The 25,641-nt window shown below is 47.4% G+C and overlaps 1 protein-coding gene across 18 annotated transcripts in view; it reads right to left on the reverse strand.

The window, feature by feature from the left end:
• Positions 1–2,433: 2,433 nt before the first annotated feature.
• The window catches only part of MKNK1 (MAPK interacting serine/threonine kinase 1), a 42,344-nt gene continuing 19,136 nt past the window's right edge, over positions 2,434–25,641 (reverse strand). For 8 of the 18 annotated variants that reach the window (XM_032247463.1, XM_032247469.1, XM_032247467.1 and 5 more), the window contains 10 exons: positions 24,660–24,757; positions 20,459–20,538; positions 18,831–18,904; positions 16,266–16,370; positions 12,837–12,892; positions 9,155–9,250; positions 7,399–7,593; positions 6,640–6,804; positions 5,248–5,291; positions 2,435–3,846 (listed from right to left, as the gene is read on the reverse strand). In XM_032247463.1, coding sequence (XP_032103354.1) covers positions 3,615–3,846; positions 5,248–5,291; positions 6,640–6,804; positions 7,399–7,593; positions 9,155–9,250; positions 12,837–12,892; positions 16,266–16,370; positions 18,831–18,904; positions 20,459–20,538; positions 24,660–24,757 — 1,145 coding nt within the window. In that variant the 3' untranslated portion in view covers positions 2,435–3,614. Of the gene's footprint in view, positions 3,847–5,247; positions 5,292–6,639; positions 6,805–7,398; positions 7,594–9,154; positions 9,251–12,836; positions 12,893–16,265; positions 16,371–18,830; positions 18,905–20,458; positions 20,539–24,659; positions 24,758–25,641 lie in introns of all 18 variants that reach the window. The other 10 variants (XM_032247474.1, XM_032247472.1, XM_032247471.1 and 7 more) reach the window with 4 other exon arrangements.

A 25,641-nucleotide genomic window follows, 5' to 3' on the forward strand; every position in this document is an offset into this window, starting at 1 on the left:
AGTAGGTTGGGCATGGTGGCTCATTCCTGTAATCCCAGCACTTGGGGAGGCCAAGGTGGGCAGATCACCTGAGGTCAGCAGTTCGAGACCAGCCTGACCAATATGAAGAAACCCCGTCTCTACTAAAAATACAAAAATTAGCCAGGTGTGGTGGCCCATGCCTATAATTCCAGCTACTCGGGAAGTTGAGACAGGAGGATCGCTTGAACCTGGGAGGTGGAGATTGCAGTGAGCCACGATCGTGCCATGGCACTCCAGCCTGGGCAACAAGAGTGAAACTCCGTCTCAAAATGAATGAATGAATGAATGAATGAATAAGACATAGTAGCAGATTAGAACAAAATAGAACAATTGTAACAATATGTTGTAATAAAAGTTACATGGATGTGGTCTCTCAAATATCCTATTGTGTTGTTCTCACCTATTTTGAGCACAGGTAACTGAAGTTATGGAATTAAGTGAAACTGGATCAATAGGGACTACTGGGTTAACTACAACTGTAATAGCTAACATTTATGGAGCACTTCCTGTGTGAGCCTGGAACTGCTCTCAATACTTTGCAATTATTAATTTGTAACTTTCACAACAGTTCTATGAAGTAAGAACTATCATCCCTATTTATAGTTGAAGAAGCTGACTCTCGAGATTAAGTAACAGGCCGAAGCCCCAGAGCTAGTAAGTGGCAGAGCTGGGATTTGAATGCAGGCAGCATAGCGCTGGGTCCCAAGCCTTCCTGCAGGGAATCCAGTTCCACCATTCCTAGCTGTATAGCCCTGGGCAAGCTATTTTTCCTTTCTCTGCTTGATTTTCCATGTCAAGTGGGATAAAATAATAGTATCTACCTCATAGGACTGCTGAGAATGAGATGCTAATGCCTCTAAACTTCTTAGAAAGTAACTGTTACTAAAAATAAGAAATAAAAAAATAAAAGTACTTGTTACTTAGTAAGCGCATGACAATGCTGGCAAAACCTAGGTCAGCTGTGGTGTTTAAGCAGAGCCATGCAGGATGAGAGGGGCCTTGCCAGGCGGGCCAGGCTGGGGAGGTGGGCTGGGAGAGGGCACAGCTTGAGCCAAGGCACGGAGCTTGAGAGCCTGGGAGAGGTGCAGCAGGACAGGGTGTGGAGAGTGCTTGACCCAGGAAGCCCCCTTGGAGTCACATTCCTGTTGGGTCTTCCACTAGGCTGGGTTAAGTTCAGGGACAGAACTCACATCCTGGTTCTGGGTCCCCAGGGGCTGGGATTCTGTGGGCCAAAAGGATCAGATTTTGCAGGTCTGTTTTCCTCACCAAGAACACTCCAGGTAGATGAAAAAGTGGGCTGGGCATGGTGGCTCATGCCTGTAATCCCAGCACTTTGGGAGGCGGAGGTGGGTGGATGACAAGGTCAGGAGTTCAAGACCAGCCTGGCCAAGATGGTGAAACCTCATCTCTACTAAAAATACAACAATTAGCCAGGCACAGTGACAGTTGCCTGTAATCCCAGCTACTCGGGAGGCTGGGGCAGAAGAATTTCTTGAACCTGGGAGGCGGAGGTGACAGTGAGCCAAGATCGTGCCACTGCATTCCAGCCTGGGCAACAGAGCAAGACTCCATCTCAAAAAAAAAAAAAAAAAAACGTGATGTGAGGGTGTCAGGGTTACCGTCAAGGGAAGACTGTCAACAAACAGTATGTATCATCAACAGGGAGGCAATCATGGCGTCGGACTGCTGGGAGCCTGGCCCATTACTTGTCCTAAGTGAAAAGCCCCTAATCTCATCTCCCCTCTCTGCCCTCCCCAGGGAAAGCAGCTGTCATCAGCACCCAGTCCACTGCCCAGACACTCAGACCTCCCTCTTGCCACCTCCTTGGGAACTTATAAAGGTCATTTCCACCTCAGTCCTCTCCTGGCTGGCTCTGAGGATCACCTGGGACAATGGACACCAAAATCCTTTGCATGATGTACATGAGGGCTGTGGATGGGATGCACCATTTTTCTTTGTTGTCAACTCTGGCAGGATGAGCATAGTCCTGGGCACATGATACACCCTTGATAAAGGCTTAGTAATGCTTTAGACAGAGGGGAAATTTGTTCCCTGCTTGTGGGCCGCTGGGTGCAGGGGACATCTATTAAAGCACATTCTGAAGTCTCCTGTGTCATGGTCGCTGACACCGCCTCTACCACTTGGGGAGCTCCTAAAAAGCAAAGGCTGTTTCTTACTCATTTCTGGGTCCTGGCACAGAAGAAGCAATTGATAAATGTTTGACGAATTTCATTTCCTCACCTAGACAAAAAAAAGCAATGTCTCCTTCACCTTGTTTTTTGGGTCAAATATGGTTTTTATTTAGGTGTCTTGATAAGAGATACCTTCTCCCCACCTGGCTGGACTTACCCCCAGTTTAGAAGGCCAGGCTCCTTCTCAGGTCTGCAGGTAAAAAAAGGACCACCAAATAAGCCACAGCTAGAATTTAAGTTTTATTAAAACAAGCACAATGTATAAAAGCACCGTGGTGGTGTATAAACGTCTGCCTGACACATGCAAATCTATTTTCTCTATGTAACTCAATAGCTCAGCTTATCTGAGTGGCTGTACCTTCACACGCTCCGGCAGCAGGCACCGCATCGCTCAAACCAGGGCAGTGAGGCTGACCCCCCCCTTGCCCCCCGTGTGGCTTCACCTCAGGCACAGAGCTCCACCTAACTGCCCAGATCTGTGCCACCCACACAAGGACCTGGGGACACAGCAGCAGACACCAACGCTGTCTCTAAGTTTGTCATAGGAACAGTTTTAAAATCAGTTAAAACCAGAGAACGGCTGATTAAAACCCAAATGCATGGACATTCCAGAAAGAAGAGCAAGCCGTTACTCTCTCTGGGAAGTCCATGGGCTTGGAGTGGGAGTTTAAAGTCCCATCTTTGCTGGAACAGCCTGGTTAAAAAAACCAAACTTTTTTTTTTTAAAAAGAAATAATACTGACTTTAGCAGCAATCACAAACAAAGGGGATGATAAATGAGGGACACATTTTGGTCACGGCAAAGAAAGATTATGTGCTTCTCCGTGCTGCAGACTGGAAGACTGATCTGATTTCCTGAATGAGAAAGGCTCCTGGACCTTCCCTGAATTGAGGGGATGGCTTTGCTCAGCCAAGGGAGAAGACGGGCAAAGAGGACATCCGGAGGACAGAGGAAGGTGGAAGGACCGCCAGAGGAGGGTGACAGAGCAGAGAGGGAAGAGGCACGTGTCGGCAGCCTCTGTCAACTGATGCTTCTCGCTTCTCCCTGCAGGCTGCAGCCCCAGCCGTCGCTGCAGCGGTGAGAGCAGGCCAGATCCCAGATCTGCAGGCGGGTGAGAAGGCGGAGCCCAGCACAGAGAGGTTCCTGCTGCAGGCGATTATGCAAAGTGACAAGTGATTGCTTTCCTTTTCAAAGACAACCCCTTTGGAAAAAGCTTTTTCCTCCAGGACCCAGGGGAAATGGGGGGTTGGTGGGAACTTCAGGGCCTTTATAGATGGAAAAAGCCTGAATGGAGCCACAGAGCAGACCCTGCTGCCTGCTCTGCAGACTTCAGCCACACAGGTTTTGAGGGGGACAATGCCTGGCCAGGCCTAGGGCCTATAAGGCGTGACCGGAGCATTTCAGAGTGCTGTGGGTGGGCTCCCGTCTCCACCACGGCCTGCCAGGGCCAGGGCCCGCCTCCGGGCCAGGCGTGACTTGCAGGGAGGGGAAAGCTTCATGGAGCAGAGGCCATCGGCCAGTGCCTCTGGCTCCTCTGCTAGTTCGTTCTCATTCTCTTCGTGCTGAGATAGCTGGCGGTTAAGGGCAATGGCCTCAGCTGCGAAGAGCGTCAGGTCCATTGTGCTGCTGTTCCTGCAGGGTCAGGGAAGGCACAGAAAACAGGGTGACAGGGCTCTGGGGTCAGCCAGGCCAGCTCGGGGACACTCCCACTCGCTGCTGCGGCTCTACACACCCACCAGATCTTCCTGAGCCGGGCCGGGCTGCTCTCGCCAAAGTAGCTGTTACATAGGTTTGGAATCTTGCTTGAATAGGGACTGCAATTTGAGTCCCAAGTACCATCCCTGGATTGACAGCAAGGGCAAGCTCCCCTTTCTCCTCAGAGCACCCTCCTCTAAGCTCTCACAACTCTACATACAGGCAGAGACCGGGCACATTAAATGCACCTGTCCCTCTCCTCTCCCAGCCCGGGTGGGGAGCTCCCAGAGCAAGGCCTGTGTCGCTTATGCCATGTCCCCAGCACCCAGCCCAGGACCAGCATGGACAGGCACTTTGGGTTTGCAGAACAAATCTTCTAAGGTGGGTCTAAGGTTTGGTGCATAAAGGCATCTGGAGGCTACTCTAGAGAGTCAGGTAGGAACCCAAATTGGGCAATAGCAAATGGGTCACACAAATTGAGACTATGGAGGTGTATGACTTCCTTGTGTAGCTACTAAAAGCTGGTCATGAGGCTGGTGCCAAAAGGGTTTCCCATGCTGCTTAGCCCTGGCCCTTTGGGAACAGGGCAGTTGTGTGGCCTTTAGCAAGTTAACTTGATCTCTATTCTCACCTCTCTCATCTAGAACACCTCTCTTAAACTCACTGTGAAGAGCATGGATATAATTATATCCAGCCCTTAGCATCACACTGACATGTGGTAAGGACTTACTACTTTTTTTGAGAGAGAGTCTCACTCTGTCACCAGGCTGGAGTGCAGTGGCACCATCTCGACTCACGACAACCTCTGCCTCCTGGGTTCAAGCGATTCTCCTGCCTCAGCCTCCTGAGTAGCTGGCATTACAGGCACCTGCTACCATGCCTGGCTGTGCTAAGGACTTAATCCTGGTAACCACTATTATCACCGCCCATCTAGTACTGTACGTCACTCCCACTGTCTTCTGGTGTCCTTCACTCCTGCTCCTTTCACCAAATGCAAGGGCAGAGGGAAGCCTTGTGTGAATAGCCCACAGATAAGGTCTGTCTTTGGGCTGTTAAGTTATAGTTCAATGGGTAAAACAGGCTTTTTTTTTCCTGCCAGCAGTGCTGGGGGAGGCTTAAAGTACTGGAGGGCAGAGGAGGCAATCTAGGTGAAGGAAGGGAAGGGTGGGAGACAGATCCAGAGTAGAGGAAAAGAGAGTCAGGAGGGGAAATGGGCAGGGAGCCCCTTTGGAGAAGGCTACCTGAGCCTAGAGATGGACTCCCTGGGCCCCACCTCTACCCCCATGGTGGCTGAGAGCTTGAGGGAGAGCAGGGCGTGGGGGTGGTCACAGCATTTACCTCTGGAGGACTTGCGGCGTGGGGAGTCCCTTTTCTGGAGCTTGCTAGAATGGGAAGGACAGATGAATAGGTAAAGCGTGCTCCCTCCTTCCAAGAGCTGCCCCACCCAAGCCAGCAGTGGGTAGGTTACTAAGGCTGCTGGCCCAGCACAGGGGCTTGGCTATGCTTGCCTGCAGGGTCAGGCCTTCCAAGCAGAGATCAAGAAAGGTACAATCTGCAGTCACAGCCCCCAACACAGCTGCTTCTGCATGGAAAGCCCCTCTTTCCTTTTGCCTGGCAAAGTTCTAATCATCCCCGAGGACCCAGCTCAAAGGTCAAAGGTCACGTCCCCTGTGACTTGCATTTCCCCTTACCTGCCTGCCACCTTCCTACCTCAGTCTCAGGCCCAGGTTGGGATGGGTGGGGGGTCCTGCTCCCTTTGTGCCCCTAGCATTTTTTTTTTTTTTTAAGAGACGGGCTTTCACCGTGTTGGTCAGGTTGGTCTCAAACCTTGACCTCGTGATCCACCTGCCTTGGCCTCCCAAAGTCCTGGGATTACAGGTGGACCCATGCCCGGCTGCCCCTAGCACTTTTTAGAAGTCTTTGTCATGCTGTAACTTAGCCCCCTGTCTACTTCTCTCCACTAGAGCAGACACAGGGACTGGGTCTCACTTGTCCCTCTGGTGTGTGGTAGGTGCTCACTTATGGGTCTGGAAATGAGCCACTTAGACACTTGAACTGGGTCCCCGTCTGTAACACAGGCTGGCAATGCTTGCCTGCTTCCACTCGTAGGGTCACTGAGACCGGACAGGGCCTGGCACATCAAAGAGACCGGTAAGTCATGGGAGTGTCTAGCAGACCCCTTGGAGGGCAGAGGTCAGATATTGTAAGTAGCCAAGGAGGATTTTAAAAAATGTTTTCTAGTGAAGACATGAATTCTAAGCTTAGGGAAAAATACCACCATTTGCCTTTCAGGCCAGCTGTACGCAGACTCCCAGGCCATAAGGAGAACCTATGTGTTGCAACTTGGCCACACAACAATCAGCACAGCAATGCCTTGCTGGCTTCTGGGTGCTCTCAGCTAATGCTGCTTCTACATAAGGGGATGATACTACAGACTGCAAATGACGGCAGCAGGATGCTTAAAGGGCTGGGTGCATGCACCAAATCCCCAGATGACTCTGTTGGGGCTTAGTCTGTGGCCAAGGTTAGAGCCAAGTCTGTAGCCTATAAGGGCTCAGTCTGGGGTGACAGGCAGAGTCAATTCACTCTACACACACAGGGATGGATGGTGTCCTCTTCAGCTATATCAGCCACAAGGCTGGTGATCAGTACTCGCTGGCATGACAGCTTCCTTGGGGCCATGCCACAGGCCTGGAGTGGTGGAAAGCACCCCTCCCCGGAGTCACTCACCCCCTGCACCCATGGGTGCTGCAGAACTTGGGCGGCGCTGAGTCTCTGCTTCGCATCTCGCACCAGGAGCTTGGAGATGAGGTCTTTGGCCTCACTGGAGATGTGTGCCCAGTCCTTGTCAGGAAACTCATACTTGCCTTCCTGGATGCTTTCAAACAGCTTGTCCTAGGTACAAAAGATTCCTCCTGAGGCCACACTGCCAGAGATGCGCAGGATGTGCCTGTCATTGTTTTAATCAACTGGCCTCAATTGACCTCAGCTATAGGTGCAGCTCATGGCCTGGGGATGCCACAGACTGGGGACTCTTCCCAGACCTACCCCACACTGTCCCCTAGATGATCAAACTATACAGAATGCCCTTGGCAGGCTGGGATGGCTATGTTGTTGGTGGGCTGGATGGGTGATGAGTGGAGATTGCCTATAAAACAAAGCCCAAATTCCTTGGCCCTTCCTAGAAGGCTCTGCCCACATCTTTGCCTGTGCTGTTCCTTCTACTTGTAATTCTTGTCCCTCTTCCTCAGGGCAGGACACACCCTTCAAGAGTCATTCAGCCAACAATCCTGCCCTGAACTCCCAGCTGGGCGGAATGTCTGATTATCTCTATTTCACCTTGTGTCCATCCTGACAGGAGAGGGAGAGGGCACTATGAGCCCCTATTCAGATCAGGAACGCTCTCCCAGCCCAGTCCTGCTTGACATCCCACAACCACACTAACCCCCAGTGGGGTCTACGTAGTGCTCCCTGGGGCCGCCTACTCACCTGGCACACCCTGCAGACCTCACCCCTGTCCCAGCCACAGTCGGCCCCACAGTGACCCACGAAGGGCGGGTAGCCGCTCAGCATGATGTAGAGGACCACGCCCAGGCTCCATAGATCACAGCGCTTGTCGTAGAATGTGGCCTGGTCTGTGAACACCTCCACCACCTCAGGGGCCATGTATTCTGCAGAGCCGCACTGTGGGGGACAGGGGTCGGGGAGGGGGAGATGGCAGAGAACAGAGAAGCTTAGACACAGCACAGGGGATGGCAGAGAGCAGATGGTGATGGGACTGGGGCAGGAGACTGGAAGGATGGGATACAGAGCAGGAAGTAATTAGGTGGGCCAGCCAGTGAGCCGCCTGATGCCACCAAGGCACCTGCAGACTGAGCCCCATCATCCCCCCCATCCACAGGACCAGTTCCGGGTCACCTTCTTATCCTTTCAGTTCCTCCTCCAGCAGGCCAAGACCCTTAGCCAAGAAGTTCCAGGAATCTCTCCCTGCCTCAGCTCCCTATAAACAGATCTTTCATGTACAGGTACTTAAATGCATCAAGAATATGGCTCTGGGAGGGAGAACCAGTTCCACACAGCAAGATTTCTTAAAGTGAATCTTGTCAAGCTCTCCTGCTAGCTCATAGCAGGAAGTGTAAGAGTTTAGAATTAAGAGACCATCAAAGCTAGAAAAGCTCTTAGAATGAATCCAGCCTCCCCACCCCTCCCATTTATAGATGGCAAAGGCAAGGCCAAGAACGGGGCAGGGATTTGTTTGAGCACATCAATGGCAGACCTAGGACCAGAATCCGGATTCCTTTCTCCCACCCTTGTGTAGAAAACGGCTGATAGGAATAAAACACATTCTTTTTGCGCCCCTCTTCATTATTTCAGGCTCACCAAGAAACAATCCCTGCACACTCTGCAAAACTAATTTGACTGAAAGATGGTAAGTGTTCTCAAGAAAGGGTATTTTCTTTGTTACTGGCAATTAGAGTTAATTACTTGAAAACAAGGTAGTCCAGTGTGTTAAAAGCTAATAAAGAAACATTCCTGATAATGTTTTTGGAATAAGATACAACATGGGCATATTTAAGGGCGTGTCTCAAAAGGGTTATTAGGAAAATTGTCTTGTGAAGCATACAAATCTCAAAAGAATCATAATAATTATAATCTATTAGGTGTGTACAAGAGATTTCTGAGGAAGAAGTAGCTCCCAGCAGCACCGTCTGGTCATGAAATATGAAATCAGGGAAGCAAACAGGGTAACTTGGCCAGGCGATCCCATGTGCATAGCCTGAGACCTGACAGTTCCCACCACAGAGAGACTATCCTGTCCAGTCAGAGAGGACAGCTCCCCATCCCTCATCACAAGGGGGCTGCGCTGTGACTTCAGCAGTGGGAATAGGGCTTACAGAACTACCCACATGCTCATGCGCAAAAGGGCTGGCCTGGGAGTAGGGTCCGTTTTCACCTGGGTCAGGAGTCAGGGTTCAGCCTGTGCTTATAGATATAATTTGTCTCTTCAATAGAAGAGAGGACCACCCCAAACTAAAAGTCCAAATATCAGTTTCCTTAGCAACTAAGGGGTATTGGGAGGCTTGGGAGCCACCAATACAGAGCAGCGAGCGAAATGACCACTCAGGCAGCAGGAAGTGCTATAGATCCACTTGGTTTTCCATCCTTAGCTCTCTGTTCTGGGCCTCTCAGCTTTGGGTCAGGGAAACACTCCAAATACTTAGGAGCCCAGTGGAAGCATACATACTGGGGTGGTCAGCTCTGGTGTGGATATGGGGGTGCAGGAGTTGTTCAGTTTCACCCCACTGCCCAAGTCAAAGTCACAGATTTTCACTGGAGACACCTGAAAAGGAAAACAGAAGCCAGGGTCACAGATACAAGAAACTAGGAGCCAGACAATGGCTATACGGGTGCATGGCCGTGTGGCTGTCAACACAGTTGGTTTTATCTACCAGGTCATGTCTGCTCTCCAGATGTTAACAAGAAGTCCCCTGAGGGTTTTTCCCAAGTGTCTTATTCCCTGTTCTCTCTTATTTCCCAACTAAGGGAAAAATGGGTGGACTATTTGGTGTCGGATTATTGTGAACTCGGACTAAAGTGAGTATGGAACTCTTGCTGGTAAATAATGGTACAGGTTGCAGCATAGCAGCTAGGGAAGTTACTATGTACTCCTGAGAGACAGGCTCCTTGCTGCCCATTTGGTGGAGTGTAAAGGAGCTTGAAGTGAAACTCCTGACCACCTCAGGTGGCTTAGTGTGACCAACTTGTCTTGGGTGGCTTGCTTGGGTCTTGATCAGTTGAAACACAGAAAGTCCTGTGTTCCAGGAAACCCCTCAGTCCTGGGAAAACTGGGATGGTTGGTCACCAACGCTGGCATCAACACAGCAAGTCTACCAGAACTGGATGCTGTGCCTGAGACCACAGGCAGGTGCCTCATCTGTGGAGCCAACCAGGAGGGCAGTTTGGGTGCACACAGGAGAATGGCCTACGTGGTGCGTAAGCGGCATGGTGAATGAATTAAAATGCTGGTTCTGTGAGACCCATGTCCTTGTCAGGAAGCTGGGCAGGTCCCTCAACTTCTTTCTCTCCTTCCTTCCTTCCTCCCTCCCCTTTTCTCTATTTTTGTTTTCTTTTTCATTTAGCCTCTTTCTCATTAGTGGTAAAATATAAAGCATAAAATTTGAGATTTTAGCCATTTTTAAGTAGACAGCTTAGTGGCATTAATTTAAAACATTCACACCATTGTGCAACCATCACCATGATCTGTTTCTAAAACTCTTTCATCATTCCAAACAGAAACTCTACATGCATTAAACACTAACTCCCATTCTTTTTTCCCCTAGCCCTGGGTAACCTCCAATCTGATTTCATTAATTAATAAAGACTTTCTGTCTTTATTAATTTGCCCATTCCAGATATTTCATGTAAGTAGATTTGCACAGTAGTTGTCCTTTTACATCTGGCTTATTTCACTTAGCATAATGTTTTCAAGGTTCATTCATGTTGCAGCGTGTGTCAAAACTTCATTCTGTTTTATGGCTGACTAGTATTCCATTGAATGTATGTACCACATTTTGTTTATCTGTTCAGCTGCTGATGGCCACTTGAGTTGTTTCTACCTTTTGGCTATTGTGAATAATGCTGTAACGAATACTGGTATACAAGTATCTGTTTTCAATTGTTTTGGGTAATACCTAGGAGTGGAATTGCTGGGTCATATGGTAATTCTGTGTTTAGCCTTTGAGGAATTGCCAAACTTTTCCACAGAAGCTGCACCATTATACCATCTCACCAGTAACGTATGAGGGTTACAATTTCTCCATATCCTCAACAACTTATTATTTTCCACCTTTTAAATTACCGCCTTCCCAGTAGTATGTGGTGGTATCTCACTGTGGTTTTGATTTACATTTCCCTGATGACTAAGGATGTTGACCATCTTTTCATGTACCTGTTGGACATTTGTGTACCTTTTAGGAGAAATGTCTGTTCAAGTCCTGTGTCCATTTTTAAATTAGTTTGTTTTTTTTGTTGTAGAGTTTTAGAAATTCTTCATATATTTTGGATATTAAACCTTGACCAGATATATGATCTGCAAATATTTTCTCACATTCTGTAGATTGTATTTTCACTTTCTTGATAGAAAATGTCCTTTGAAACTTAACCTCTCTTTAAGAGACAGGGTCTCACTATATTACCCAGCATGTCCTCAAACTCCAGGCTCAAGCAATTGTCCCACCTCAGCCTCCCGAGTAGCTGGGACTACCAGCATGCAACCACTGTGACCAGCTTATTTTTATATTTTTTGTGGAGATGGGGTCTTGCTTTGTTGCCCAGCCTGTTCTTAAACTCCTGGCCTCAAGAGATCTTCCTGCCTCAGCCTCCCAAAGTACTGGGATTACAGGTGTGAGCCACTGCCTGGCCCCAGTTATTCCTCTGCTTCCCCTTTCCCACTTTTACCTTTCCTTTTCTCACTTTCTTGTTTCGAGACAGCCTGCTGCCCAGGCTGGAGTGCAGTGGTGTGATCATGGCTCACTGGCTATACATGTTTCCTAACTTGAGTTTCAGTTTGCTCGTCCATAAAATGAAGGTAATAATAGTAGCTACCTCTATTATAAATGATATTTTATAAATACTAAATAAATATAAGTGCCTGGCACAATGTAAGCACTCAAGAAATGTCTGCTGTAATTATTAGTAATAATCATAATAAATTATAAAGGCCTATGCCAGAACCAGTGACAGGAGGTGACAAGATCTTATTTGAGCAAATCCATTACTATTCCCCATAAAAGAGTTGTGAATAGCAGAATGACTCATTCATTCAAGGCAACCCTTTATTTACAAGGCACAGCTTCATCCAGACCACAATATATCTGTTCTTGCATACACACATGTGCATATACACAGAGCTGTGAACATGGGCCCCAACACCACCAGGGCCTAAATCTATCCTAATAAACACAGAATTTGTCAAATTCATACACTTCCATTTATTAGTAAAGAGATCTGCTTCACATAAGATTAAGTTGTTTGGCTGGCGTGGTGGCTCACGCCTGTAATTCCAGCACTTTGGGAAGCCAAGGCAAATGTATTGCTGGAACTCAGGAGACCAGCCTGGCCAACACGGTCAAACCCCCAACTCTATTAAAAATACAAAAACTAGCTGGGTATGGTGGCACATGCCTGCTGTCTCAGCTACTTGGGAGGCTTAGGCAGGAGGATCACTTGAGCCTGGGTGGTCGAGGCTGCAGTGAGCTGTGATCAGGCCACTGCACTCCAACCTGGGTGGCAAAGTGAGACCCTGTCTCAAAAAAAAAAGGTTATTCACAACTTATATCAACTGCTGTAAAGGTAAATGCATTGGACTAGAAAATATTAATGTTTTGTGCAGGTCTCATATATTTTCCAAACTCTCAGGCTTATACCATGATTAAGAGCAAAGAAAGGCTGGGTGCGATGGCTCACACCCATAATCCCAGCACTCTGGGAGGCCAAGGCGGATGGACCAAGGTCAGGAGTTCAAGACCAGCCTGACCAACATGGTGAAACTCCATCTCTACTAAAGATATATATAAAAAATTAGCCAGGCGTAGTGGTGCGTGCCTGAAATTCCGGCCACTTAGGAGGCTGAGGCAGGAGAATCGCTTGAACCCAGGAGGTGGAGGTTACAGTGAGCCGAGATCACGCCACTGCACTCCAGCCTGGGTGACAGAGCAAGACTCTATTCTAAAAAAAAAAAAAAAAGCAGTGAAGGGACAAGGATGGGCAGAAACATCACACAGTAAATGTGACATTCTCACATGTCCCAGATGACCAGTTCAAGTTGGTGCCTGAGGCCAAGGGAACTGCTAACAATCCATTCTGAAAGCAAGGGTGGCTTCCTTGGTAAGTATAAACTATAACATTCCAAATCGGGTCTGAAGTACCTTTTCTGCAGATTCACACAATATATTTTCTGGCTTCAGATCACGATGAGCAATGCCTGACATGACAAAGAGCAAAAAAATGGTTAACATATGCACATAATTATCAAACATTCCACACACAATTAATTTTTTCCAAATGCTGTTGTTCGCAGATTAATTCCCAATTATGGTACATTAAAAAATCAACGAGCTGCAGGAGGCAGAAGTAACCAGAGACACAAACCAAAAGCACACTTGATTCTGCAAGTTCCTTTGAAGCGGAGGCTTTAGGAGTCTGGCAGGGATAAGAAGGGCTAAATGAATCCCAGCCAGCCTACCCCTCAGCATTACAGTGAACGCCAAGAAGGCCTAATGCAGAGCAGAGCAGAGAGCTCTGCAAACGGCAATGCTTGGAACAAGAATGCAGAAATAATTAGTGCCTTGTTTAAGAGATCTCAGGGGGCTTGACTGCTCTACCTCATTTCTTCTTATGTGGCTGATTAAAAAAAAAATTCCTTCAGTGCGACTCTCTGAATGTTCAGAGGAGCAAGTGTTAGTTACCTAATGTCCCAAAGTGACCGATTCCCTTCTCACCTGCTTTGCAAGTCCAAGGCAGCCCTGCCAGCAGCAGAGCAAAGACTGCTTTGGCCCCAGGATGCTGTTATTTTTGTTATTTATTTATTTATTTTTAAAAATAGAGATGGGGTTTCACTATAGCTCAGGCTATTCTTGAAATCCTGGCCTCAAGAAATCCCCCCACTTTGGCCTTCCTAAGCATGGGGATTACAGGTGTGAACCACCATGCCCGGCCCACCGAAGGTTGCTGTTTTTAAGAGAAGACCCCTGCACTTTGGCCAGGCCTCCTGAAGGAGACTGGAAATAGCAGCTTAGCCCATGAGGGGTTAACCTGCTGACCTGTCCAAGAAGGCACCTGGGGGAGAGCTCTCTTCTAAGCAAAGAAAGGGACAAAGAGCCAACTCAGGGCCATGGTGTTTTGGTAGAGGACACAGAAACCTCCCTTTCCTCTTTCCTTCCACAGCACGTGCAGCACAGGACAGGGCTGGAAGGCTGAGCAAGAGTCAGAGATACAGCTTGGAAGTACTGAAAAGTGGCAGCGGATTCTCCGGGTGATGGGAAAAGCAAAATCTGCCTCACTAAAACTCCCTCGATGATCAACTTTTTCGGCAGTCCTCCAGGTCCTGACTAGAAGGCAAAGGCCCAGCCCAGGCCACGGGAGGCACTTGGCTAAAGAAGAAAAACCTGAGCTCCAGCAAGCTCAGTAACCTCATCAGTCACCTAATTGAATGAGAACCCAGAGCAACTCAGTCCAGGCTGTACAAATTGAGTGGCACTGCAGCTCACCGCACTAAAAGTGAAAGATATTTTCCATTACAGCAAGTGCTCCCACAGAAGGATCACGAGCCGCACATGGAGCCTTACTCTCCAAATAGGCACCTGTCGTCCCTCAGCCTGAGAACTCAGAGAGCCAGGCTGTAATAATGGGGCTGCCGTGTGAGCACAGCAGCCATCGAGCTGCTCCGGTTCATTTCCCAGAGGTTGAGCTGCAGTGTGTCCAGTATTTAAAAGTACGGAACTTGTTTCAGGGCTGACCCATTCTTGCCCAATTCATCTTCCCCGTGTGAAGTTATTTAGCAAACAGCCAAGTTCAGCTGGAAATCGTTTTTCATCCCCTCCAACTTCTAGTCACATGGGCAGCTGGGCAGCTAGATGTTAACCAGCGCTTCAGAACTCCTAAGACACCACCGGCCTCCGTTCCCTTCAGTGCATTCTTGTAAATAAATAAATAAATAAAAAATAAAACCTGCCTTTGCCACCCCCTCCAAGGTATGGATCTTGTAAAAAGCGTGACCCAGTTTTGTAATCTACAGAGGCAGCTTGGGGAGCAGTTGTAAATCTTTGTCAGGCAGGTGTTACCTCTATGCATCCCAGCTTTCAGAAGCAGAGCTGCTGCTATTCATCATGCTGCAGAAGGTACAGACACCCCCTTCTAGGAGTTTTCAGCCTAGGTGCAAGTCAGGGCCCCAACATAGGCACTGTTGGTATGCAGACCTCTTTCAGCCACTGGAGGAGGGAGGTGGGGTCAATAAACTTGAACCCCCCGGAAGCACGTGCCACAGTGTTCTGCACTGGAATGTGGGCACTAGGTGGGATGTGTGAGTGGCATGCCCACCGCTGGTCCTGGGCACCCACAACCATTGTGTCTGGCCAGCATCCACAATAGCAGAGGAGGCAGACCTAAGTCACAAGTTATTCATTTCACTCCCACTCCACCTAGCCAGAATGCTTTACTTTAAGGGAATTAATATTAGGAATAAAAATGCTTTCTTCCTGGTGGGGGGTGAGGATGGAGGAAATCATATTTACTGAAGAACTACGACATACCAGGAACTATGCTGCATCTGTGCTGCGCATATACAATACATACACAAGTATTTTTTCATCTTTCATCTTTAAAAGGCTCAGAATAGTGCCTAGCACATACCAAGTGCTATACAGTGTTAACTATGGTTGCCGATGTTATTATCTCAAATTCTCACCAAAGGGCAGGCATTATTACTGAGAGAACACAGAGTTGGAAGAAAGGTGAAACCAGAATTCATTTGTTCCAGGGTACTTATTAGGCAAATAAAAAAAAATGTAATAGTCAAAGGATTTACGGAAATATAAAAACAATTTGTGCAAAGATTTAATTCACTACAAAAGTTCCTAAATAATCAGCCATAGGTGCTGGGTGCAGTGGCTCTCGCCTGTAATCCCAGCATTTTGGGAGGCCAAGGTGGGTGGATCACCTGAGGTCAGGAGTTCAGCCTGGCTGAACTGGCTACGTGGTGAAACCCCTCCTCTACTAAAAATACAAAAATTAGCTGGGCATGGTAGCGAGCATCTGTAAGCTCAGCTACTCGGGAGGCTAAGCTGGGAGAATTGCTTGAACCCAGGAGGCAGAGGTTGCAGTGAGCTGAGATTGTGCCATTGCACTCTAGACTGGGTGACAAGAGCAAAACTATGTCTTAAAAAAAAAAAAAAAGACTAGGAGGAATAACACCAAGATATTCACACTTGGTGCGAATTGTGAAGGTTGTATTGTATATAAGCTTTATATTCCTCACACAGTAAGAATCTGAGAAACATCATACACACACAGTCACACATACCCTGTTCAATGTGAAATTGATTCTTTCTCCTCCCTGCTCTTTCTCCTGTATCCCTATGCTGCTCAACAGCTCCACCACCCACCCACCATCTGCAGCAAAGCCTAGGAGCCATCCTGGACTGTTTCTCCCCAACCCCCATGGGTGAGCATGTTCAAACCTCAAGTTGCTTGCCAGCCACACCATCTCCTGCACCAGCCCTCTGCCTGGCCTGCCCCCTCCCTTGGTACCCAGAGGCTAGCCAGCCCAACCCACCCACCAAGGCAAAGTCTGGGTTCACCTTTGGTATGCAGGAAGTCAAGGGCAGCAGCAACGTCCCGCACCACTCGGCTGGCTTCTCGCTCGTTGAAGTGCTTCTGCTTCTGGATGTGGGCTAAGATGGAACCTTGGGAGCAGAGGGGATACAGAAGAATGCCATTTTGGGCTCTCGTAAGTAACTTAGAGGCTAAGTTTTTCCCAGTTTGCAAAACTTGGGGTGGGGACATAGGGCTTCATCGCTTATTCATCACTACCTGTCCAGCACGAAGTGTAGGGCCTGGCACAGAGGAGTACGAGCTTGTATGTCTGTTAAACAAAACTGACTGCTCTCTTCTGTACCTGTCTATGAGGAGCTCAGAAGGCAGAGGGAACAACTTAAATAGGGCCCAAAAATATTAATGCTGCTGGGGCTGATTGGCTTCTGCGATCAAAAGGAATAAAAGTGAAGGCATTTGAGCTGAGGGGGCCTTTCTGTAGGAACATTTTCTCCTCTGCTGCTGAGCTCTGATCCAAACAAGAGCATAAGCTTTCAAATGGAAATGCTACATCCTTGCCAGACATGTAAAGGCCTAGGAAAAAGGGGAAAAATGACTTTTCCTCCTGAGTGTTCCATTATTGTTTTGTTGGCAATGACTGACATTTATTGAGTAGTTACTAGTGCCATGTGCTATGGAATACTCTTGAAATAAACTTATTCTCACCATGATTGGACAAAATGGGTAGTTTTTACTCCTCATTTTACGGAGGGGGAACCCGAAGCCAAAAAGAAAAATGGTTGAGCAACTTGCCCAACATTATACACCAGAAAGGGGTGAGGCCGGACTAAGGCCCAGGGCAGTCGGGCCTCAGAATCTGTGCAGACATCCCCCAGCAGGACTTGGGGTCTGACTGCTGCAGGGATGGACTCTCTTTAGCCAGCCACACTTGGTCTGGCCTCAATAAGCTACACTAAGTTTACTGATATGGCTACAGAGGACCCCATCTGCATGTAGCATTTCAAACACATAACTGACAGTCAGTCGAGTGTTGTTGGGTGGTGCAGGGGCAGACACAGGCAGGAACATGTGGCTTGGCTTCAAGTGGTCTACGTTTACTACTGGAAGCCAGTATTTCTGGGCTGAAGATATTATTTCTGTGTCCTAAAAATGGTACATATCTACTCTTTTTTTGGGGGCACAGGAGGGCATTAAAGAAGGGGAAGAATTGCCAAAGATTGTTCACTTGCCAGGTTAATCAAAAGGATCCCAATGTGCTAGGGAACATTTCCAGAAAACCGGCTCCTGACTAGGTTCTAGCTTGCTCTGCTGTAGTGAGCCTCATTTCCAAATTTGTTAAAAGGAAAAGCAAAGAGTAATACTCTATATACTTTTTTTTTTTTTTTTTTTTTCTTAGAATCTCACTCTGTCACCTAGGCTGGAGTGCAGTGGTGCGATCTCGGCTCACTGCAACCTCTGCCTCCCAGGTTTAAGCGATTCTCCTGCCTTACCCTCCCCACTGGCTGGGATTACAGGTGTGCGCCACCACACCCAGCTAATTTTTGCATTTTTAGTAGAAACAGGGTTTCACCATGTTGGCCAGGCTGGTCTCAAACTCTTGACCTCAAGTGATCTGCCGCCTTAGCCTCCCAAAGTGCGGGGATTACAGGCGTGAACCACTGTGCCTGGTCTACTCTACATACTTCTAAGACAGCCTCCGGCATACCAAATTGTTTTAATAATATTCGTGGCCAACATTTATTGAGCCCTTAGTGTCTACTAGACCCTGTGCTAAGCATTTCACACGAATTATCTCATTTAATCTTCATAGCATCCCAGTGAGGTAGGTGCTATCAATACCTCTATTTTATAGAAGAGAATACTGTTTGGAAAAGGTGAAGTGACTTGTTCAAGGTCACATGGCTAGTAAGTAATGGAGCTAAACTTAAGCTTTCGTTGCACTGGTTTCTAAAGCACCCTCCCTCAACCACCAGGCTCCTCCGTATGGCCTTCCATGCAGTTCCAGACGTCCCTGCAACCTTTACCTTGCAAATGTGTCCTAAGATTGGGGGAGTGATGGGAAGGGAAGGGATTCTCTAACCCTCTCATTATGTCAGAAAAACAACTTAAGTATACACCCCAGTGATTGTGTGTGTGGGTGATGGCATCTTTCCATCTGAAGGATGGCACATTTTCAGGCTTCTCCACTATCCTAGGTCTGTGTCCCAAACAATAGGGCCCTCCTCTGCTCTGTTTTAGCCTTTCTAGACATCACAATGTATTTGAGAGCCTCCACCCCATAATTAATGTAGTTAAATAGTGAACATGTCAAAACGGGATTGATAAATCGATGACTAAATGTATCTATATATGACTCCTATTATAATGAAAAGGCATTTATAAAATACCCACACAGGTGACATTCTAAGCTCTGCAAAATGCTAATTATCATCCTTCCCTCCGGCCTTCCTTTTCCCAAATCAAGGGCAGTTTTTAAGTCCTTCATCCTTTTTATTAGCTTGACTTGTTTTGGAAGTCTCTGGGATTCATGATGGATGATCACCACCCTGGGTCTTAATCAGAAGTCCACACACATACTCAATGGTAAGTACCTCCTTGCAATTTCTCAAAGACCAAGTAAAACCTTGTGTCATCTTCAAAGAACTCAATCAGCTCCAAAATGTTCCTTAAATAGGGAAAATAGGGGGAGAGGGAAAAGGGGGAAATGGTATTATATGTTAAAGTCTACTTACAACTATACAATGAAAATAATATACAACACCTGGTAGTGGAGCAGAAATCAACTTGAAATCAGAATGCTTATTAAAGACCCGCATGTGGAAGCAGCCAATGGTGTTAGCAAGATTCAGGTCACCTTATCTTTCCATAATGTTTAGTCTCTGGTGTTTTCACCAAGTCTGTGCTGTCAAACCCCAGCCCTAAAACCCACTAGGTAGAGTTATAAAAAAGTCCCGGTCACATTAAACTGAATAAAATCTGCAGCCGACTGGAAGCAATTGCGGCTAATAACACTGAATAGTAGGTGTGTGTCCTGGAGGCAAGCAGCAAATAATTACTTGCCCTCCCTCTTGCCCATAAATCACGGGGCAGTATTTACATTGCCTGGAGAAAATGGAAACATCTGTCAAATAGACTTGGGGCCTAACGTGGGCACCGCTAGACCCTAACTGCTAAGCGCTGCTTAATGAAACGGCCGCGTTCCCGGCCACCATAGCACTTGTGGCCTTCCCCGGTGAGCACTCTCTGTCTGCCCGAGTATTTCGGTGCTCTGCCAACAAGGTCGTCTTGTAACTCAGTAGGGAAGCAACCAGCCTGGATATTGGAGGTGTTGGCGGCCTTTTTTCTTTTAAAGAACAAAATAAACCAAATAGAGTCTCTAACGCTGAACTAAGAAGCTGCAGGGCTGAAAATAAAAATCCGTCCCTCATAAAAAAATGCTGACTACTTTGGGAGATACCAGGCTTTTACTACTGTGAAGGTGTCCAAATAAGATGGGCAAAATGGCCTAATTTGAAAGAAGATTGTGGAGGCAGTGCCTGGAGTTAAATCAACAGCAGCCCCCATCCTCCAAGCTTAATGACAAAGCCATCAATACCAGGCCCCTGGCTCCCCGCTGACCCTGCCATGGAGGGAAAGAGGGGGAAGTGGCGTCTTAGAGGTGACCCTGATTTAGAGCCACAGTGGGAGAGCCACTCATTTGGAGCTGGTGGTGGGCAGAATGAACTGGGCTAGAGATGACCTGGACCCAGCTATCTAGAAGGAGTGCTAGACAAGGTTCCAGGTCCTTAGTGGTATCTGTGCATATGCAAATATTCTAGGAGCAGAAATAGCAGCAAATATTCTTAACAGTACTCCTCACCTTGGTATTGAAGCAAGTCCTTAAAGGTTTCTACCAGGCAACACTCAGTCAACCTAGTTTCCACATGTACTGATAGAAATCAAACCCCATTTCCTCCCAACAACCACTGATTCAGATCACTCATTCTTCTCACTTGCCCAAATTGCTGATATTTACAGTATTCAGAAGAGATGATAGCTCCTTTGCTGTTATTGCTGCTTTTCCTTTTTCTCCCTAACACTGAAAGATGGAAGGAGGTACCTGCCTTGTGGGGACAGGAGTGAGAGCTAAATGCTGGGGTCAGGAGATGGTAAAAAATAGCCTCCTCTTCTGTGGCCAAGCATACCCCCAGAGAAGCAGCAAGAGCCACGTGATACTCACTTGTTTCCCTGACACTGATACAGCGTCTCCACCTCTCGAAACACTCTACTCCGACTGTGCCCTGCTTGTTTTTCGATGATCTGTGGGAAGAATATAATCTGTCATGTACACCCACCTGACTTCAAAACAGCCCCTTGGCAGGAGCCCTCTGAGAGAAGGCAAGGCCAAACTCAGTCCAAATCCAGTGTCAAGTAGAAGTCTGGCATAGGCCTTGGTGACATAGGCTCTGTGGCTCTGTTGGCAAAGCAGCAGACTGGCCCCAGGGCTCCCAGCCCAGCTGAGCCCATTCCACTCTGGCCAAGCACAACACCAAGGAAGTGAATGAGGCTGCTGCCCCCAGCTGCCCAGGGGAGACTGAGGCAGCCCCAAGACAAAGAACTACCTTACTCAGCTCCTCATCTTTCCATCTTAAAGGTAAGCATTTACTGTGTCTACTGAAGGATCCTCTAGTGCTGGAGGGAGAGAGGCTGGTGGAGGACACCGTGGGGAGGAGCTAAAGCTCTGAGGCCCAGTTCAGAGGCTGCCTCCACAATTCCCCTGGCAGAAGTAGGCTCTTCCTCTTCTGAGAACTTACTCTCTGGCAGGCAGTGTGTTAAAGAATTTATTTACATAATCTCAGTTGACCTTTATGACAACATCGAAAGATAGGGAGGTATGAAACATTTGCCCACAGTCCAGAGCTGACTCCGAAGCCCTTGCTATCCCACACCTGCTTAGATGCTCTAGCTTCTTCACGTACTTGGAGGCTTTGTCTCTCCTGTGATATTGTGGGCTGCTCCCCCTACACACCTTTACCTGAGATGCTTGGCAAATGCTGACTGAAGGAATGGATAAGCCAACAGATGGGAGAGTGGTTTCCAAAGGGACAGCGTGCCTCTGCAAAATACTCTGGACCCATCTGGAGCTTCAAACCACTGCAAACTGAGCCTGTGAGCAAATCTGCAGAGGCTGGCTCTGCCTTACTGCTCCAACGGGCACGGTGGGCAGCATAGACAATGATATCCTCCTCCTTCATCGAGACTTCAAACGTCTCCCATAGGATGTAGCACAGGCATCCGGGACCAGCTGGAATTTTCTTTTTCTATTTTTTTTGAGACAGAGTTTCACTCTTGTCGCCCAGGCTGGAGTGCAGTGGTGTGATCTCAGCTCACTGCAACCTCTGCCTCCCGTGTTCAAGTGATTCTCCTGCCTCAGCCTCCGGAGTAGCTGGGATTACAGGCGTCTGCCACCAAGGCCAGCTAATTTTTTTTATTTTTGGTAGAGATGGGGTTTCATCATGTTGGTCAGGCTGGCCTCAAACTCCTGACCTCACGTGATCAGCCTGCCTCGGTCTCTCAAAGTACTACGATTACAGGCGTGAGCCATCACACCTAGCTGACCAACTGTAATTTTCTAAATAAGTCTATGTCTGTTCGTAAACCACAGTGGACTCATTTTCTGAGTTGAAGGGTATAGTGCTGGGGAACAGAAGTGATTCAACTTCATTCCCCAAGCATTTCAGATCAAAGTCATGAAGAACTTTCTAGCAGGCAAGCTTTCCACAGCACAGTCTTCCCTGAGGAGGTATGGGCTCTTGCTACTAGAGACAGGGGAGTGGAACATGGACAACTCTCTGGGGAGTCACAGAGGAAATTCAGGGTTAGGTTATCTTGAAACTCCATTCCAACCTTGAGACTCTAGCATCAGTTGGGTGCCTCTAGGGAAAGCTGTAATAAGCCAAGTGTTGTGGAGCCATGTTGGGAGAAGTAGCCCATCTCTAGGGAGCCTTCAAAGAACAGGGGAGAGAGGAAACATGGGCAGAACTGTTGAAACCAAGGAACTGCCAAGCCAGAGTCCAGCGTTTGCCCCAAAGATGCCAGGGGCCTATGGAGGGAGGGCCAGGTTTTCCTCCTGTGATCCAACCTTGAAGAAATATCTCTCTCATCCATAAATGTATTTAAACCTTTGAAAATCAGTTTATGGTTGTAGTTTTTACCACATTTAGGCATATATATCAATTTTTTTTTTTTTTTTGAGACAGTCTCCCTCTCTAGTCGAGAGTGGAATACAGTGGCGTGATCCTGGCTCACTGAAATCTTTGCCTCTTGAGCTGAAGTGATCCTCCCGCCTCAGCCTCCTGGGTAGCTGGAATTAGAAGCACACACCACCACACGCGGATGTTTTTTTTTTTGAGACGGAATTTCTCTCTTGTTGCCCATGCTGGAGTGCAATGATACAATCCCAGCTCACTGCAACTTCCACCTCCCAGGTTCAAGTGATTCTCCTGCCTCAGTCTCCCAAGTAGCTGGGATTACAGGTATGCACCACCATGCCCAGCTAATTTTTGTATTTTTAGTAGAGATGGGGTTTTGCCATGTTGGCCAGGCTGGTCTTGAACTCCTGACCTCAGGGGATCCACCCTCTTCAGCCTCCCAGAGCATGAGACACTGTGCCTGGCCTTTTTTTTTTTTTTTTTTTTTTGAGACACAGTCTTATTCTGTTGCCGAGGCTGGAGTGCAGTGGTGTGATCTCGGCTCACTGCAACTTCTACCTCCCGGGTTCAAGGGATTCTCCTGCCTCAGCCTCCTGAGTAGCTGGGATTATAGGTATGCACCACACCCAGCTAATTTTTTTGTATTTTTAGTAGAGATGGGTTTTACCATGTTGGCCAGGCTGGTCTTGAACTCCTGACCTCAGGTGATCGGCTGCCTCAGCCTCCCAAAGTCCTGGGATTAAGGTGTGAGCCACCATGGCTGGCCTAATTTTTGTATTTACACTTAGGCATATGTTTTAAAAATCACTTGTAATTTATATTGATCTGTTTTTCAAAGGAAGTTGAGATAGCTCTTTTATTACTATGTGAAGCAACACTCCAGCTCAAAGGAAAGTGGCTCAGCCGACTTGCTCGCCTATCTAACCCGCAGCTGGGACTGTGGAATGTTGGTTCAAAGAAGAAAAAACATTGCCTTCAGGAGCCCATTGGACTAGGCTTGCCCGTGTGAGATGGCACTTGACATGGTGGCTCAGGTGGGTGATTTGAAATCAGCATGGATTTAAAAAGACCCTTTCTGTAGGTCAGTAGTCCTCAAGTGGGTATGAGACTCATGTGAGGAACCTGGTCAAGCCACAGAGACCCAGGCCCTGTCCTGCATCTGGAAACCTGGATCTGTGTGTGCTTTGTGAAGCTCCAGGGGCTTCTAATACACAGTAGTGTTCACAACTGCCCTTCCTATATCCGTAGTCCTCACGGATTAGTGAGCAGCAGAGTCACCTGGAGAGTTTGTTAACATTCATACTGCTGGGCCCGCCCCTCGTTTCTGAGTTGCGACTTCTCAGGTAGGGCAAGATAACTTCTAACAAGTTCTCAAGCGATGCTGAGGCCGCTGGTCCAGGGCCCACATTTTGAGAACCACTGCTCAAGATCCAGCTCTTCTGGATATGGAGAGGGCAAGTGGAGGCACAGAGGGGTGACATCAGCCACTCCAAGGCTTTGCAGCTAATTAAAGACAGCAATGAGGCCAGGAGCCACTTCTCCTGCCCAAAAACTGAGTGCTTAGTCATTTTAGTTTTTATTCTTTTATTTTTTTCTTGGATAACATTCAGATGTTACCAAATCAGTCACTTTAGTTTTTAATCCTCACTATCATGCTAACGTCTATCACTTGCATAGCATTTTGTGGCATGTAAAGCGTTTCCACCTCTCCCAGGACATTTTAATTTTCATCTTCATAACTGCCCCAGGAGATAGAAGGGCAGTTATCAGCATCTAGAGATGTAGGAACTGAGGCTTATGGACATTTGATGACATGCCCAAAGTCAAACAAGTATAGTTTGTCAAGATAGAAATTCAGGTAGGCCTTCTAATTCCAAATCTGGTTGTCCACTCTCTGAAGCTGACTTCATTTGTCAGAATAATGAGCAACTTACTATGAGCCAGGCCTTGTGCTGAGCACTTTACCTATATTAACTTACTTAATCCTCACAACAATTCTACATAGGTTCTAGTATTATACCCATTTTACAGATGAGAAAAGTGAAGGACAGAGAGGTTAGGTAAGCTGCCCAAGGTAACACAGTAAGCAAGTAGTGAAACCAAGATTTGCATCCAGTGAATACAGCTTCAGAGACCCCATTCTTATGGAATATAACATTTATCTGGTTCAGGGTGAGCTAGGCATGACTATTTGCAGAGTAAAGCCTGGCATTCAGTTGAGACACTCACTTTGACAGCATACTCTTTGCCATTCTGCAGGCTCACGGCACCTTGAACTTTGGCATAGGCTCCCTCTCCAAGCAATTCAGAGGTCAGCTTGTACATATCTAGAGGTGAAATGGACGAGAGGAATAACAAGATGAGTCACCCCATTGCAAGCTCAGATAGGAAGAACTTCTGTGGCTCAGCTTCCCTAATCAGACGACACAGGCATCAATGACTCTAGTACTAAGTGACGAGGCAGACATGTAGCTTTCCCAGCCACCTCAGGACCCAGTTTCTCAACAACGAGACCACATACGTGGCATCCTGTTCCTCATTTTAGATGTGAGGTCAGCAAAAGGGTCTCAATTCAGCACATACTTCCTGAACATCTACTATGTGCCAGACAACAAAACAGAGTAAGGAATAAAATAAAGGCCAGGTGCAGGGGCTTACACCTGTAATCCTAGCACTTTGGGAGGCCAAGGCAGGAGGATTGCTTGAGGCCAGGAGTTCAGAACCAATCTGGCCAACACAGCAAGACTTCATTTCTAAAATATTAATATATATGCACGATCCTTCTCCACTAAGGGTCACAGTCCAGTGGGGAAGACAGACACATACACAGGTGACCCCAGAATAAACCAGGCATTGGTAAAAATACTATCACAGAGGGACAAAGTACAGTAAAAAAAAAAAAGTGGGGGGAAGAAAGGGTTTAATCTGTTCAGAGAATCTAGAGGATTCTCAGAGAAAGGATATGATTTGGATGAATATTCATTTACTGACCACCTATTATGTGCCAAGCTCTGTGTAAGCATTGGCGATACAAAGGAGATAAAACGCTGTTCTATTTTATACCCCACACAATGGAAGTCATTGGAGGCTTCTGAGAAGTCTCCAGAATTCACCCACAGGACATAAGAGACAGAAGTAGGATGCAAAGGATGCCTTGAGGTTTTTAGGGTACTGAGTCATAGTGGTTCTTTTTTTTTTTTTTTTTTTTTTT

This window comes from Sapajus apella, unplaced genomic scaffold (genome assembly GCF_009761245.1).
Source record: "Sapajus apella isolate SASKATOON/1434 unplaced genomic scaffold, GSC_monkey_1.0 scaffold62, whole genome shotgun sequence".
NCBI lineage: Eukaryota > Metazoa > Chordata > Mammalia > Primates > Cebidae > Sapajus > Sapajus apella.